The following is a 17882-nucleotide window of genomic DNA, read 5'->3' on the forward strand; positions in this document are numbered from 1 at the left end:
TGTCAAAAAGGGATTATTAAGAACTACTGTGTTTACCCAAATACAATATGACTCTGAATTTAAGATTAGCCCTTTTTAAAAATTGAGGCGGAACACTGGTTATACTCTTTTTACTCAAAAGGAAGAGGTCTCAATTTTAGATGACCCCCTGATTTCTAATGTTGTTTATTATTTATTTATTGAATTTATATACTGCCTAGTATAGAAATCTCTAGCTGGTGTACAGAATTAAAGGATAATATAAAATAAAAAACATTTAAAATACATGAAAAAAGAAAAATCATAATAGATAACACATTAAAATTTAAAAATTAAATTTCAGTTAAAAGCCTGGGGAAACAGGTACGTCTTCAGGGTCCTCCTAAAAACAAACAGAGAAGGAGATGCTCTTATTTCAGCAGGGAGCGTGTTCCAAGGCCCTGGGGCAGCCACAGAGAAGGCCCCGTCTCGGGTTGCTACCAAACGAGTTGTTGGCAACTGTAACAGGACCTCCTCTCCAGATGATCTTAATAGGCAACAGGGTTCATGTTAGAGAAGGTGCTCTCTTAAGTACCCTGGACCTAAGCCATTAAGGGCTTTATAGGTAATAACTAGCACTTTCTATTTCGTTCGGAAACATATCGGCAGCCAGTGCCGGTCTTTTAGAATCTGTGTTCTACGGTCCCTTCGGGGAAAGCCAGAGACCAATCTGGCCGCCACATTCTGTACCAATTGTAGTTTCCGAACTATGTACAAAGGCAGCCCCACATAGAGTGCATTACAGTAGTCAAGCCTAGAGGTTACCAAGATATGTACCACAGTTTTGAGGTCATTTGTCTCCAGAAATGGACATATCTGTTGTATCAGCCAAAGAGGGTCCAGTCTAAATTCCTTAGGGCTATCTTTTCAACCCCCTGCTGTGTGTCAAATGCTAAGCTGGGTTTGGAAGCGGGCTTGTCAAGTTTGGAGTCCTGTGCCTAGACTTATATTTCAACTTTTGGTTGAAATTTATTTATTCCAGTTCTGGCCTAGCTCCCCTAATTTTTAAGGATGAACATTCCTCTGGATGCATCTAATTACTGAAAAGTTAAAATCATATGGGTTGTCAATGGAATATCTTCTCCCTCTGGGCCATGATAATGCTAAGGTGATCCTTAAGAGGTGTATTATTGATATGGGTATCCCTGGTGCCCCAGGTTGAGGCAGTGGCCAGAGGTGCCTTTTATTGGCTTCGGCTGATGCAACCAGATGCAACCGCTGGCTCAATCACCTTGCCCAACCAAAGAAGATTAGAGACAAGTCTGTAATGCACTAACTCCGACTGATCCAGTGCAGGTTTCTTGAAAAGTGGCCTAATAATAGCCTCCTTAAGACAAAGAGGCATCCTGCCCTCCCTCAGAGAAGCATTTATGCAGGGGCGTAACTACCATTAGGCAAGGGGAGGTGGCTGCCTGGGGGCCCCCACGCCTCAAGGCCCCCCCCAGAGGCAAGTCACATGAGGCAAGTCACATGACTATATATTGTGAAGTGTGTTTGTGCATTCAGCGAGGGGCCCATTTTAAAATTCTGTCTCTGGGCCCACTCCAGGCTTGTTACACCCCCGCATTTGTGATATTTACCTGACCCTCTGGTAATACGAACTTGGGGGAGACCTAGAAGCCTTCTCACGATCAGTGAGAATGGCTTGCGGGCAGGCTGCGAGGAAGGCAGGTTACACTCACCCTCCCCACAGACGATCAGATCTTGCTGGCTTGCCAGGGCGGGCGAATTGCCCATCCAGATGCACACTGACTACTGCCGCCTGTATCTCTGGAGGTCCGGGAAGGGTGCCAGGATGTGATGTCTTGCGTCACATCCTGTACACGCTTTACACATATGATTGTGTTCCCAATTACTTCAGCAATAGGATTATTAAGTTTGCAGATGACACGACTGTGGTTGGTCTGATTACTGCTGGAGAAGGGGAGTCGGCCTATAGGAAGGAGGTGGAGAGGCTGACAGAGTGGTGTAGGGAGAATAACTTATTCCTCAATTTAAAGAAAACAAAGGAGATCATTGTGGATTTCAGGAAATGCAAATTGGATTTCCAGCCACTCATTATTGAAGGGATTTGTGTGGAACGGGTTTCGGTGTTTAGATTTCTGGGAATGGAGCTGAGAGATGACCTGACATGGGGAGCAAACACCAAAGATCTGGTGAAGAGAGCACAGCAGAGATTATACTTCTTGAGAGTTCTCCGGAGGACTAATCTCTCAAGTAATCTATTGTTGGTGTTTTATCGCTGTGCTATAGAGAGTGTGATGACTTATGGGATCTGTGTGTGGTTTGGGAGTTGTACAGCCAGAGAAAGAACACTGCTGTCCAAGGTTGTTAAGACTGCGGAGAAAATAATTGGGTGTACTCTTCCTACTTTAGATCAAATCTATGCCACTAGGTGTTATAATAAAGCTGTAGAGATAGCGCAGGATCCCATGCACCCTGGAAATGATCTCTTTCAGCTTCTGCCTTCGAGAAGGAGGTATAGGGTCATAAAGACCAGGACCAGCCGCTTGAGAAGTAGCTTCTACCCAAAAGTGGTCTCAGCTTTGAACGCAGCAAAACACAGCTTCTGAGGGTTTTTTGTATTTAGTTTTTAGAGTTTTCTAGTGGGTTTTTAGTGGGTTGATGGGAGGGGGGCGTATGGGCATATGTTTAGATTATTCTTGTTAGGTCCTGTAGTAGTGGTTGTAGATTCTTTTCAATCTCGTTGTTCTGCACAGGACAATGACAATAAAGATTTATCTATCTATCTATCACCCCTCCCCCTGTAGCTCCCATTACGGAGTGGTGCATTATGGGAATTCACCTCCCCTCCCCCAATAGAGGTTGCTCACCACATTGCAATACTGTAGTAGGTCAAGGTATTGTCCTGCTTTGACTTTTGGATCTCTCCCACTTTCAAGCATACAAATAATCCCCTATGAAGGTCATCTCATTCACTGGCACATCTGGTGGCAGCAGGGAGTACCTCCCTATTAACTATAGCACGACTCCCGTGATGGTGAATTTGTATATAGTGCCTTTCAGCAATAGCTCTTCTGACAGTGGCTTACATAGAAAAGTAAATGACAGATAAATAAGAGCCTTGCCCTTGTCCCAAAAGGACCAGTCTGAAAGGAAACATAAGGTAGGCACCAGCAGCCATCATGGGAGGGATGCTGTCTTGGGGCTGGACAGGGAGATATGCACACGCTTTCCGTGAATATCTCGTGGTGGCCATGAGTTCCCTAAGTTAAAGAGATCCTTTTTGTGAAGAGGTTAGTCCTGTATCTATCGCCAATACACTTACTTGATCCCCTTTTCCACTCAGGCTGCAACTTTTGCAACCTTAACTCTTTGCTCCCTGCACCCAGCAAACTAATTCCTCCTCTTTTGGGGGAAGAAGAACAAAGGTCAGAGAGGTAGAAAGAGACAAGAGCTGCACAACGAGCACTGCGGGTTCTTGTTGGACTATCGCCCTTTGCGGGTCACACGCATCCTGAAGGGGGTGGGAAGACGCTCTGTCTCTCTGCTCTATCATGCTTTGTCTCCGAGAGGAAGGGAATTGTGGAAAGCGGCGGGATCCGCTGCAGAGCAAATGCCCCTTTTGATGCTGAATGGAGCATTTCCTGGGTGGGTGGAGCTAGTGTCCATCGTGACGTGAGGCAGCAAAGCGACTTCACTTCCCTGCTTTTAGCCGGAGGCGCTCCTGGAAGCTTCTTTCACCCCGAAGTCAGAAGGAGCTGCAGCGTCCACGCCTCTCCCTTTGGGGGAAGGTGACCCTGGTCTTCTCCCGCGGCGGGAGGGGGGGCGGAATCTGGTGAGGTGCTCGTACATTGAGAGAGAGAGAGGGGTCGGGGGGGGGCGCAGAGTGGGAAAAGGAGGAAGGAGGGATGGAGGGAGGGTGGCTGGAGACCTCCAAGCAGAGAGGCAGACAGAGCACAAGGGCAGGGCGGCACATAAGGCAGGCAGCTGCTCGTGGGTGGTGGGGGCTAGGCTGGGAGGCACACTTGGCGCGCATGCATGGGTAGTTGGGATGAGCTGCATGGTAAAGGATCTCCTCTCCTCTTTCTTAAAGATCCCGCTCGCCAACTGTTGCTTAGGTCAGTGTTGTCTGCACTGACCGGCAGCAGCTCTCCAGGTTTGGGCCCCCTCCCCCGCACGCCCTCCTCTGGCCCGGCCGATGCCAGGGAATAAACGTGGGGTTCTTGCGTGCAGAAAGCTCCTGAAAGGGAGGAATAAAGGAGAAGTAGGTGTTGTAGAACGGTGAAGCAGATACAGTGGTGCGGGGCGGGGGAAGCCCAAGGGAGGACTAAGGGGGAGGCTAGTTCTGTGGCCCTTAAGGAAAGATGCCCCCCCCCACACCCCTTTCCCACCCTCTCTTTCTAGTTCCTCTTTGATTCCTAGCATTTGTCTCCTTTTTCTCCACAAAGTGGAATTTGGGTGTCACAGACCTCCGTCCCTTGGAAGGTACCGTTTGGAGGCTGCTTCGGAGCAGATTAAAAATGGAAAAGGGAGACTCGGCTGGCCATGAAGCAGGAAAAGGCCCTGAGGCCAACCTGGCTGGGAGCACTGGGGAATTCTGGGAAAGGACAGAGAAGAAGATCCAGGAAGAGGACACCAGCAGCTCAGATGCACAGTGCCAGCGCTTCAGGCAGTTGTTCTACCAGGAGACCAAGGGGCCTCGAGAGGTTTGCAGCCAACTCCACCACCTTTGCCGTCAGTGGTTGAAGCCAGAGAGATGCACAAAAGATCAGATGCTGGACCTGGTGATCCTCGAGCAGTTCCTGACCGTTCTGCCCCCGGAGATGGAGAGATGGGTGAGAGAATGCAGAGCGGAGACCAGTTCCCAGGCGGTGTCCCTTGCAGAAGGTTTCCTCCTGAGCCAGGCAGAGGAGAAGCAGCAGGAAGATCAGCAGGTGAGAGAGCACTTCATCCTGGGAGTTGCCAAGAGCTGAGAATGACCTGCCCACCCCACCCCCTCTTCTCTTTGGTTAGGGGCCTTCTCTTGGGGATGGGGCCATCGCTCAGTGGGGGAACATCTGCTTGCATATAGAAGGTCCCAGGTTCACTCCCTGGCATCTCCAGGTAGGGCTGGAAAGGGCTCCTGCATGAAATGTTGGAGAGCCACCTCCAGTTAGCATAGACAGTACTGGGCTGGATGGAGGAAGGTCTGACTCTGTATATGGCAGCTTTTCTTGGGTCTGGTGGCTTAGCTCAGTGGAAGAACATCTGACTGTGTGCAGAAGGAAGGTCTGGGAAGGACTTGTATCTGAAATCTTGGAGAGACGCTGCCAGTTAGTGCATGGAGCAAGATGGACTAAGGGTCTCTAAGGCAGCTTCCTATGTTCCTGTGGGTCTTTCCTGTTTCTAATCTCTCTCTCCCTGTTCCCTGCCTAGGATCTCCTCTTCTGTCTGTTTCAGACGCAAGGACTCTTGACAGAAGCGGTCCCTGATTTCCACGAGGCAGAGACGGACCCATCGGACGCTAGGCAGACACCCTTGTCCAGGGAGATCTTGCATGAGGAGGGCAGTGGTGCCTCTTTGCTGGGTAAGGCGGGATGGGGCAGACACCTTCCTGTCCTCCCTGAAATATCCCTGCTCTCTGTGGTCTCCTTTTATGTTTCCCTGCTCCCATTTGAGGAAGATCCTCCTCTCCAGCCTCTCAAAAGGTTTTAATGATCTTTTGTTTCAGGCGTTACAAATGTTACTCACTGAACCCTTGGAAAGTCACTGCCAGTCAATGTGGACAATAGATCCAGATGGACCAATGGTCTGTCTCAGTAGAAGGCAACTTGTTCCTACAAGTGGCAAGGCTGCTCCATTCACTGTATGATTGCCTGCCCCCCTCCCCACCCCATTTGAAGAATTTGTTCTGCAGACAAGCAACACTGACCTCGTAACAGTTCAGCACCTGCCAAGGGAATGTTTGGGAGTCCACTGATATCTTCCCCTTTTACTTTGGAAAAACCGTCCAGAAGTAAAATGTCCCCCACCTCTCCTCTTCAGGCCTTTTCTCCAGCCTCTCCCCCAGTTTTAAGGATGTACTGAATTATGACAGTTGTCGACATTATGTGCCCACATATGCATGTTGTGTTGTTGCTTCTGCACAAAGCTAACATGGAGTGGTTTTTGAAATTCTCGTTTTTTAAAAAAGATTTGTGTTGGGTTTTCTTATATATTCTCTCTCTCATTCTCCTACAACTTCCCATCACTTTTCTGTCCTTTACAGGTGCTGGCATGACTCTGCCTCTGCATTCTCAGCCATCTCTTCCTTCGGGTGGAGTGGGAGGCGTTTCAGGACGACCAGATCAGGTATGGAAGGATTGCTGGGGAAAGAGGATGGAGGAGGGAGAAGAAATGCCTTGTTCCTCCCCAGGAGCCCATACGGGCAGCCACCCTCCATCTTTACTGGCCCCCTTATCACTGCTAGAGATGTGCACAAAACTGGAAACCCCGGTTCGGTTCGAGTAGATCCAGACACCTCCGGTCATTTTCCGCCCGTTAGACATCTCTCTGTGGTGGCTGTGGCCATTTTGGAGGCTGCTCCACATGCCCGATGGCCATCTGCATGGCCGGAGGGGGGGCATCAGGGTACCTCCCCCCCTGGGGCCATGACAGCATCCTCCGGAGCCCATCAATGGCCCTAAGTCTGCCATTAATTTTTCTTCAAATAAACCAACAAACCACCCCCCCAAGCTGGCCCTGGACCGACCTGGTGGGTTTAGTGCGACTTTGAGGCCTTGAGCCAGGCCAGTTCGAGTGCGAGCCAACTCGACCTTGAGCCAGCTCCCACATCCCTAATCACTGGCTTGAAGCCCATGATATATGTTCACAGGGTCAGCCACCCAACCTCCTAACCCCTCTCCTTCCTTCCATGCCCACCTTCCTGTATTCTGCCTTTTAGCCCTAAAAGGGACTGCCTTACAAGACTTCATTTCCTCTCCCTGCATCATCTCCCAGGGTTTCTACAGAGGGGAGGGACCTTTTAGCTCCTGGTGGCAGGCAGGCAATGGCTTTTTGGGCCATTCTGGCCCAGTCAAGGGCGGACGTCCTCCCAGTTTCCTCGTTCTCTCCTGCCTGCCTGCATGGTTGCCACTGGCTTCGTGCAGAGCCAAGAGAAGAACTGAGGGGAACATGGGTAATAGGTGCAAAAAATCTACCACAGAACCCGTGAACAATGAGAAAGGCAATAAATGCAGAGGCACAAAGCAAGATAAAGCCAAACTACGCATATAATGACAAATTCCCACAGGCACTCATGTTACAACAGCAAGTAAATACAATAGTAAGTGCAGAGCCAGGAAACCCCCAGATGTTGATCGGCTTGGCACCCAGTCTAGTGAGTGCCCTGCCCTACTGGGCGTTGGGGGAAAGTCCAAATGCCCCTTTCCTTCTCAGCTCACCTTACCTGAACAGTTCTTCTGACTATTGCTTAGGAGAAACAGAACCGTGATGTGATCTTCAAGGGAAGAAATGTGTTCTCCTTTCTCTCTTTCAGGGCCTGGTGACCTTTGAGGACGTGGCCATGCATTTCACAGAGGAGGAGTGGCTCTGCTGGATTCTGGCCAAAAGACTCTGCACAGGGAAGTCATGGAAGAGAATTGTTGGATTGTGGCCTCTCTGGGTAAGACTTCCTCTTTTTCCCTTAGAAGGCATCGGAAGTATCAGACTAGTTTGCTGTGATGGTGGCAGTATGGCAGTGTGCCAAAGCAGTTCTTGACGCTTGTAAGGGTTTCTTTAATCATAGTAACAAGCCTTGGCTAAAGTGTAAATAAGGTGAGATGTAAGATGGTGAGACACAGACTTCACCCACTGGCAGACGTTTTACACAGTATACATTGACAGACTGTACTATTTATCTAAGTGTATGACTGAGGTAACCACAGTTGGATCGCCTGTCACCTATAGACACAGATCCTGTCCGATCCCGTCCCTCCCTGGAACCCCACCAGTCTCAGAACAGACCTCTCTAGAAACCCTCTAGCTAGCTCTCTATGTCCCTATCTATGGGCTTTTCTAAGCCCTATATGATATACCGAGTGTTCAGTAGTTCAGTTTAACTGCCTCTCTCTGCTCCATTCTGAAGCCTCCCCCTTAGGAATCCCACTTTGAGGGCAGTTCATTGGACTTCAGAAGTTTATTGATAGGACTGTAGCTGCTTCCAACTATCACACTGTCCATAACAGGATCGCAGCCTTCCAAAGCATCTTGAGAGAGGGAGATCCAGGATCTGTTAAGCATATAGAAGAACAGGCCTTGTTGAAGGAGAACCAGCATGGCTTCTGCAAGGGAAGGTCTTGCCTCACTAACTAACCTTTTGGAGTTTTTAAGAGTGTCAATGGGCATATGGATAAGGGTGATCCGGTTGACATTGTATACTTGGCTTTTGATAAAGTTCCCCAACAAAGGCTCTTGAGTAAACTTAGCAGTCATGGAATAAGGGGACAGGTTCATGTTTGGATCGGAGACTGGTTGAAGGACAGGAAACAGAGAGTAGAAATAAATGGACAGTATTCATAATGGAGGTAGTAGGAAGTGGGGTCCCCCAGGGACTGGTACTGGGACCATTGCTCTTTAACTTGTTCATAAACGATCTGGACGTCGGGGTGACCGGCGAAGTGGACAAATTTACAGATGACACAAATCTATTTAGGGTAGTGAAATCCACAACAGATTGTGAGGAACTCCAAAAAGATCTCTCCAAACTAGGGGACTGGGTGACAAAATGGCAAATGAGGTTCAATGTAAGCAAGTGTAAAGTGATGCACATTGGGGCAAAAAACACCAACTTCACATATATGTTGATGGGATCTGAGCTGTTGGTTACTGACCAGGAGATAAATCTTGGGGTCGTGGTGGACAGCTCATTGAAAGTGTTGTCTCAGTCCACGGCAGCTGAGAAAAAAATTCCATGCTAGGAATCATTAGGAAGGGGATTGAAAATAAAAGTGCTAATATTATAATGCCGTTATATAAATCTATGGTGCAGCCACATATAGAGTACTGTACAGCTTTGGTCACCATATCTTAAGTAGGATATTATAGAACTGGAAAAGGTGCAGAAGAGGGCAACCAAGATGATCAGGGGCTTGGAGCACCTTCCTTCTGAGGCTAGGCTACAGCATCTGGGGCTCTTTACCTTGGAAAAGAGGTGACTACGGGGAGACATGATTGAAGTTTCTAAAATTATGCATGGAGTGGAAAGTTTGTACAGAGAGCAAATTTTCTCCCTCTCTCACAACACTAGAGCCAGGGGTCACCCCATGAAACTGAAGGTCGGGAAGTTTAGGACCCACAAGAGGAAGTACTTTTTCACACAGGGCATCATTAATTTATGGAATTCCTTGCCATGGGTTGTGCTGATGGCCAACCGCTTGGATGGCTTTAAAAGGGGCTTAGGCAGATTCATGGAGGAGAAGTCTATCAATGGCTACTAGTCTGGTGGCTGTGGGCCATCTCCGTCCTCAGAGGCACGATGCCTCTCAATCCCAGTTGCAGGAGAGCAACAGCAGGGCATGTACATACTTCTTGCCTATGTGCTCCCCAGAAGCATCTGGTGGGCCACTGTGTGAAACAGGATGCTGGGCTAGATTGGCCATGTGCCTGATCCAGCAGAGCTGTTCTTATGTTCTTACCTGTACAGACACTCATCCTGGGGGAGGTTCCCCTCTCAGCTATGTAATGTGAGCAGAAGGGTAGCTGGGAGGTCACTTCAGCTGTGTTTGGGCTGTTCCAGCTGCCAGGCTGCAGAAGCCCATGTGGGAGGTGGGTGTCACGATCTCACTCTACTGAAGAAGCTGACCGGAGATTTTTGACACAATAGCCAGTTGGAATTGTAGCTCAAGCTTCAGCTTTACTGATAAATGGTACGTTTTAACAGTTTCACCATGAATACAGGAACGAGGAGTGAAAGCACCATAAACCCAGTACATATTGTACACCGCCCAGAGCCTCTGGATGCGGCGGTTTATAAATGCAATTAATTAATCAATCAATCAATCAATCAAATTGGATAATCCAGGCTTTCCAGTAAACTTCAGAAGCCCAAACTCTAGAGTCACCAAATCCCCGACAAAAGCTCCAAGCAGATTAGACGTGTTGTTTCCAGCAGTTTGGCACAGGCTGCCAAATTTACAGTCAGCAGCCACGTGCTCTTAATCAACTCTCCACCCCCGCCAGCTGCCATAGATTCACTCGGGCTCCTGTTGCCTTCTTGTCAGTCGACTACTTCCCTGTAATTCCCTCACCTGCTGTTGACGTTTTCCCCACCTGGGTCCTCGAGGAGATAGTGGCCGTTCAGTCTCTGGCTCAGATCATGGCCCTTCTGTCCAAAGCTCACCTGGCCCTGCTGGCCCCCTTGCGATAAACACTCACCCCTGTCCTGTCTCAACTACCTCCCAGCCCCCATTCAAATCACAGGCCTGCTCCTCCTCAGGTGCCTCCCCACTTGCTAGTAAGTCCTCTGCCCCCCCCCACTCCTCTCCAGTGTCCTCAGGTGGGGGCATAGCAGTGGGGTCTGGGGGCTCTTTGGCTTAAATAATAATAATAATAATAATAATAATAATAATAATAATAATAATAATAATAATAATAAATTCGATTTCTATACCGCCCTTCCAAAAATGGCTCAGGGCGGTTTACATAGAGAAATAATAAATAAATAAGATGGATCCCTGTCCCCAAAGGGCTCACAATCTAAAAGAAACTTAAGATACACACCAGCAACAGTCACTGGAAGTACTGTGCTGGGGGTGGACAGGGCCAGTTACTCTACCCCTGGGACCAGGGCTAGCTGGAGGCGCAGCCCAGGTCAAAGGGGGCCGGCCTTTGGGGGTGGCCTTTGGGGGTAGGACTGAGGGCTGGCGCCAACTTATTGTTTTGGATCACTGGAAAGACGAGTCCTGCTCACTTCATTGCTGCTTAGTTTTTAGTTAGGTTTGATACAGGTATGTGTCTTGGGTTGAACAGAGATGGGGAGTTGGGGGACAACCCTGGGGCAGCTGTATCAGTGGTGGTGGGTAACCGATGATATGGCGTTGGTAGTCCAGCGGGTCATTATAGGGGAAGGGAATTCAGAAATTTGCTATTGCCCCTGCCCCTGCCAGCAGGCCTACAACCTCTTTGACCTTGGGGAGCAATGCCAACCACCCACAGAATCTCACCTTATTACTCTGTAATGCCAGGTCAGTTCACAATAAATCTGAGGTAATGCATGACTTGATCATGGATCAAGGAGCTGACTTGGTATGTATCACAGAGACCTGGTCGGGAGAGGCTAGTGGTCCGGTTTGGTCCCAGCTTCACCCAGAGGGTTTCTCCATAGTGGAGCAGGTGAGAGGATGTGACAGGGAGTGATGTGACAGTATGTGACTTATGTGACAGTATAAGAATACCATCTCCCTTACCAGGATCCCTGTCAGGGATTTGGCTTACATTGAAGGTGTGTACCTAAGTCTAGGAACCAGGGATAAATTGGCACTTCTGCTGGTGTACCGATCACCCCGCTGCCCAGTGGAGTCCCTAAGTGAACTGACGGACCAGGTTGCTGAGTTGGCATTGGAGTGGTCCAGGTTGGTGGTGTTGGGGGATGAGTTACGGATGGGTTATGGGAGCTGAAGTAGTGAGGTAGATGAGTAGAGGGCAAGTGGAGGAAGACTCAGCGTGAGTCTAATCGGGTACAACACGGAGCACATTTGAAGATCTATGCTCTGGCAGTCATTGGGGCAAAGAAGCAGTTCTTTTCTGTCTGCATTGCTTCCACAAATTCACATCCAGCTGAGTTGTCTAGGGTTGTGAAGGGGCTAGTATGTACCCCCTGCCCCATGAATTTAAACTAGGAACCATCAGTTACTCGCTATGACATTTTTAATGAATTTTTTGTGGATAAAATTTCTCACATTTGGGCAGAGCTGGATTCCACGGTTATTGCAGAGTTTATTGTGGAGGTGTCCAGCAACTCCTCTTATGGGATTAGATTGGATCATTTTCAGTTTGTGACTCCTGAGGAAGTGGACATACTGCTTTGGACTGTGCGCCCTACAATCTGTTCTCTTGACTTTTACCCAACTTGGCTGATCTCATCTGATAATTATTTTATCAAAGAGGGTCTGGTAAATATTATAAATGCTTCTCTGGGGCAGGCAGGACGCCTCCTTTTCTTAAGGAGTCTATTATTAGACCACTTTGGAAGAAACCTGCACTGGATCCCTCAGAGTTAGCTAATTACAGACCTGTTGGTTGGGCATGGTTGGGCAAGGTGATTGAGTGGGTGGTGGCTTGTCGGTTCCAGGCAGTTTTGGATGATGCAGATTCTCTAGACCCATTTCAAACAGGCTTTCGTGTGGGTTATGGGGTTGAGACTGCCATGGTCGGCCTGATGGGTGATGTCCAATTAGTGATCAACAGAGGGCGTGTGACTCTGCTGATCCTCTTGGATGTCTCTGCAGCTTTCAATACCATCGACCATGGTATCCTTCTGGACCGCCTGAGAGAGGTGGGATTGGGTGGCACTGTTTTACAGTGGTTCCGCTCCTACCTCTTTGGCAGATTCCAGATGGTGTTGCTTGGAGACTGTTGCTCTACAAAGCAAGAACTCAAGTATGAAGTTCTACAAGGCTCCATACTGTCTCCAGTGCTCTTTAACATCTACATGAAACCGCTGGGAGAGATCATCAGGAGGTTTGGTGCTGGGTGTTATCAATATGCTGGTGACACCCTGATTTACTTCTCCATGTCGACCTCATCAGGAAATGGCATATCCTCCCTAAATGCCTGCTTGGAAGCTGTAATGGGCTGGATGAGGGATAACAAACTGAAGTTGAATCCAAATAAGATGGAAGTACTGACTGTGGGGGGGTCAGGACCCAAGAGATGATTTAGATCTGTCTGTTCTGGATGGAGCTACTCTCCCCCTGAAAGATCAGGTACGTTGCTTGGGAGTGCTCCTGGACCCAAAGCTCTCCCTGGTTTCTCGGGTTATGGTGGTGGCCAGGAGCACTTTTTATCAGCTTTGGCTGATACGTCAGATACGTCCATTTCTAGAGGTGAATGGCCTTAAAACAGTGGTACATATGATAGTAACCTCCAGACCCGACTACTGTAATGCGCTCTACGTGCGGCCACCTTTGTACATAGTCCGAAAACTACAATTGGTACAGAATGCAGCAGCCAGATTGGTCTCTGGGACAACACGAAGGGACCATATAACACTGGTTTTGAAAGAACTGCTCTGGCTGCCAATCTGTTTCTGAGCGAAATACAAAGTGCTGGTTATTACCTATAAAGCCCTGAATGGCTTGGGACCCGGTTATTTAAGAGAGCGCCTCCCTTGTCATGAACTTTCTCGCCTTTTACGATCTTCTGGAGAGATCCAGTTATGGTTGCCACCAGCTGGTCAGGTGGTAACTCAGGACCGGGCTTTCTCTGTGGCTGCCCCAGGGCTTTGGAATATGCTCCCTGCTGAAATAAGAGCATCTCCTTCTCTGTTTGTTTTCAGGAAGACCCTCAAGATTTTCTTGTTCTCGCAAGCTTTTAATTAGAATATTAATAATTTTAATAATCTGTTTCATATTATTTTTTATCGTGTTTTATGTATTTTAACCTGTGATTTTAAAGGTGGGATTTGTACACCACCTAGAGATTTACATATTAGGCAGTATAAAAATATGATAAATAAATGAATATTAAAAAAAATAATGCGACTTGCCTGAGCAGCAGTTTGCCAGCTAAGTGGCATGAGTTGCCTGCCACCAGAGGAGAGTCCCTGTTTGGGCCCAGCACCTCAGCCAAGGCAGTGAACTAGTTCTCTGTGTAGGTAACTCTCCTGCTCAGATGTCCAAGAAGGGCTGTCTGACTTGGATTAAGTTCCAATGTGTTCAGGCGGCTGCCTGCCACCCCCTCCGCTATCCTTGATCTGGGTTACCACTGGGACAGTAACAGGAAACACCTGAGAAGTCCCAGCTCAGATCCTGCCCCTCCCCACTAAGCCCGCTCTCCCTGCAAATTTCCTCTCAGTGTTTCCCACTGATTGTGAGAACTGCTTCTTTATCTGGATCCAAAGAAATAACCACAGCTGGATCTTCCTGGCCTTCAGGGAGGTGCTGTGAGCCAGGTAACAGACTCAAACCACTTTCTCACTGTCCCATCGCCCCTTTACTTGTAAAGGGGAATCCTCACCAGATTCCATTTGCAAGTAATGCTGCCCGAACTGGTTCGATTGAACAACCGGACTGGTTCAGCACATCACAGTTTGATTTCTATTTGTTCCAATTTGGACTGAATTGCATTTTTGACTGGTTTGCACACCCCTAGCTGGTATTCTATTTTGTTGTTTTATCTGTTTCAGTTTAGAAGCCTACATTTCTTCACCTGCTGATTTATCTCCCAATTCCCATTTTTTTTAGTACAATATAACAGAAATTCAATCTCCATGGCATACGATTTATTAAGTTCATATTTTATCTTATTATGTTTTTTATTTGTACACTGCCCCAAACTTCCGTCTCTTAATGACCAACAAGCATTTATACAACTCCTGGGAGGGGTGTGTAGCATATGAAGTTAATAACGCCTTTTCCCCCTAAAGACTCTCTTAGCTTTTTGTAACTTTTTTAAAAATAGGGTGCATATGCTATTATACAACTCCTTATAAAACATTTAAAAGCATCCCATAATAGTGATAATGAAGTTATAGACCCATTATTACATTGAAACAATTCGTCCATCTCCTTTTCTAGCTATTCCACAAAATACTTAGTATTCAGCAAGGAAGTATTCATATACCATCTAAATGAAGTATTACACCTGCCTTCCAATGCCAAAACTAACTTAACAGGAGCATAACAGGGATCTAAGGCCAGTTCTGTTTGCGGTATGTTTTCCATTCTTTTCTGAATCTGAGTCCAATAGCTTTTAGTGTAATCACCAAATATGGAAAAAGCTGCCAGTTCACTTTCTATCCCAGGGTCTGACCAATTTTCTGGCTTCATCCCAGCAGGTGACAGTTGGGGGAGGAAGGAGGAAAATGGAATGCAAAAAACAATGCAGAAAGCAACAGAAAGAAGGCTGCGGGCTCTGAGAACGAAAAGCTTCAGTTCAAGCTTCAAGCTTCAGTGGAAAATGCACACAGAGGAGAAATCATATACATTCTTGGAGTGTGGAAAGAGATTCAGTATGAATGGAGAGCTTACTGTGCATCAAAGAACCCGCACAGGATCAAAAGCATATACATGCTTCGAGTGTGGAAGGTGCTTCAGGGACAATGCAAATCTTTCTAGGTATCAAAGAACCCATACTGGAGAGAAACCATATAAATGCTTGGAGTGTGGAAAGAGCTTCAGCAAGAATGGAATGCTTACTGTACATCAACGAACCCACACAAGAGAGAAACCATATAAATGCTTGCAGTGTGGCAAGAGTTTCAGCCAGAAGGGAGCTCTTAATTTACATTGTAGAATCCATACTGGGGAAAAACCATATAAATGCTTGGAGTGTGGAAAGAGCTTCAGGGACAATGGAAATCTTACAAGGCATCAAAGAACCCACACAGGAGTTAAATCATATAAATGCTTGGAGTGTGGAAAGAGCTTCAGGGACAATGGAAATCTTACAAGGCATCAAAGAACCCACACAGGAGAGAAACCATATACATGCTTGGAGAGTGGAAAAAGCTTCAGTGAAAATGGAAAGCGTACTAGACATCAAACAATCCACACTGGTGTGAAACCATATAAATGTTTGGAGTGTGGAAGAAGCTTCAGCAGCAATGCATACCTTACTGTGCATCAAAGAATCCACACAGGAGAGAAACCATATAAATGCTTGGAGTGTGGAAAGAGCTTCAGGGATAATGGAAATCTTACAAGGCATCAAAGCACCCACACAGGAGAGAAACTATATAAATGTTTGGAGTGTGGAAAGAGATTCAGTATGAATGGAACACTTACTGTGCATCAAAGAACCCACACAGGAGAGAAGCCATATAAATGCTTGGAGTGTGGAAAGACCTTCTGCCAGAAGCGAAATCTTACTGTACATCATAGAATCCATACAGGGGAGAAATCACATAACTGCTTGGAATGTGGTAGGAGCCTCAGGGCCAAAGGAAAGCTTACAAGGCATCAAAGAACCCACACAGGAGACAAATCATATAAATGCTTGGAGTGTGGAAAGAGCTTCAGGGACAATGGAACGCTTACAAGGCATCAAAGAACCCACACAGGAGAGAAACCCTATAAATGTTTGGAGTGTGGAAAGAGATTCCGTACGAATGGAACGCTTACAAGGCATCAAAGAACCCACACAGGAGAGAAGCCATATAAATGCTTGGAGTGTGGAAAGACCTTCTGCCAGAAGCAAAATCTTACTGTACCTCATAGAATCCATACAGGAGAGAAACCATATAACTGCTTGGAGTGTGGATAGAACTTTGGCAAAAAGTGAACTCAACAGTGTTGAGGGTTGTTGTGAGGAGAAACTTAAGTATGTAGTACACTGCTCTGGGCTCCTTGTAGGAAGAGTGGGATATAAAATGTAAAAATAAAATAAAATAAAATAAACTGAAACTGTACATTATAGCATGGATACTGCTAGGTAGGAATGTGGAAGGAGCCGCTCTGCTTTCTGATCGCCATGGATAGACCAGCTCTTGCTTCAATTTTCAAGCAAGAGACCATGTTAAGCCTGTTTTAAAACAGTTGCATTGGCTGCCGATATGTTTCTGGGCAAGATACAAAGTGCTGGTTATTACTTTTAAAGCCCTGAATGGCTTCAGCCTGGGTTACCTTCGAGAGCGCCGTCTTCTGCATGATCCCCACTGCACCTTAAGGTCATCTGTGGAGGTCCGTCTCCAGTTACCACCGATACATCTGGTGGCAACTCAGAGGCAGGCCTTCTCTGTAGCTGCTCCTGGGCTGTAGAATGCACTCCCAACAGAAATCAATGCACAAATCCCACTTCATCTCAAAGGATTGTGAATGGGGAAATGGGCAATAAGGACCCAAGATAGCCCTGCTGGATCAGGCTCAAGGCCCATTTAGTTCAGCAGCCCATTTCACACAGCACTGAGGTTAAGGGCATGCTCTGGGTTAAAAGGCTGAGTGGGAATGCCAGGATCACAAGTAATAGAGCAGGAAGGCCGATTCACGTCCATTTGAAATACAGAAGTAGTTTCACAACTCCTACATACTTGGTTTCTTCTTTTGGGGCCACTCTATAGACAAAAGGGAATATCCTATATAATAAAGCCCTTGAGGGTGTGCCCGTGTCTCTGGTGTCTGCGCCCGTGTCTCCCTCGGCTGTTCTGGGCATGCGCGCCGCGCATGCCCGGAACAGCTGTGGGAGACACGACTGCAGGCACCAGGCGGCCATGTTGGCCGGTTGGTCGGCCCGGCCGAGGGGAGGCCGGAGGCGGCCACGGAGAGGGCAGAGGCGGTGGCGGTGTGTCCAGGGGGGGAGGAGGTGGCGGGGAGGAGGCGGCGGGGAGGAGGTGGCGGGGGAAGCCGGTCCAGGCGAGAGAAAGGGCAAGAGGGAGTGGGGCAGGAGACTGACAGGGAGGGGAGGGTGAGAGAGGGGTGGGAGGGGAAGGGAGGGCAAGAGAGTGGGCAAGTGAGTCTTCTCTACTAGCGCCCGTTAATGAAATGGGCTTAAAGCTACTAGTAGTTTTATAATTAAAGACATGAGCAACGCATCCATAGCTGAGCTAAAAAGGAAAGGAAAATAGTGTTTTGTTTTGTTTTCAAGACAAAGATTGCATATTTGTCAATATGGGATTATTAAGAACTACTGTGTTTACCCAAATACAAGATGACTGAATTTAAGATTAGCCCCTTTTTAAAATAGAGGTTAAACACTGGTTATATCCTTCTTGCTCAAAAGGAAGAGGA

The 17882-nt window shown here is 47.5% G+C and overlaps 1 protein-coding gene across 1 annotated transcript in view; it reads left to right on the forward strand.

Moving 5' to 3' along the window:
* Positions 1 to 3962: 3962 nt before the first annotated feature.
* LOC128343876 (uncharacterized) overlaps positions 3963 to 17882 on the forward strand; it is a 65348-nt gene continuing 51428 nt past the window's right edge. The window contains 5 exon segments of the mRNA XM_053293309.1: positions 3963 to 4246; positions 4431 to 4916; positions 5398 to 5548; positions 6230 to 6312; positions 7499 to 7624. Of these exon segments, the coding sequence (XP_053149284.1) occupies positions 4181 to 4246; positions 4431 to 4916; positions 5398 to 5548; positions 6230 to 6312; positions 7499 to 7624 (912 nt within the window). The 5' untranslated portion in view covers positions 3963 to 4180.

The sequence above is a fragment of the Hemicordylus capensis genome, chromosome 2 (assembly GCF_027244095.1).
Source record: "Hemicordylus capensis ecotype Gifberg chromosome 2, rHemCap1.1.pri, whole genome shotgun sequence".
NCBI classification, from domain to species: domain Eukaryota; kingdom Metazoa; phylum Chordata; class Lepidosauria; order Squamata; family Cordylidae; genus Hemicordylus; species Hemicordylus capensis.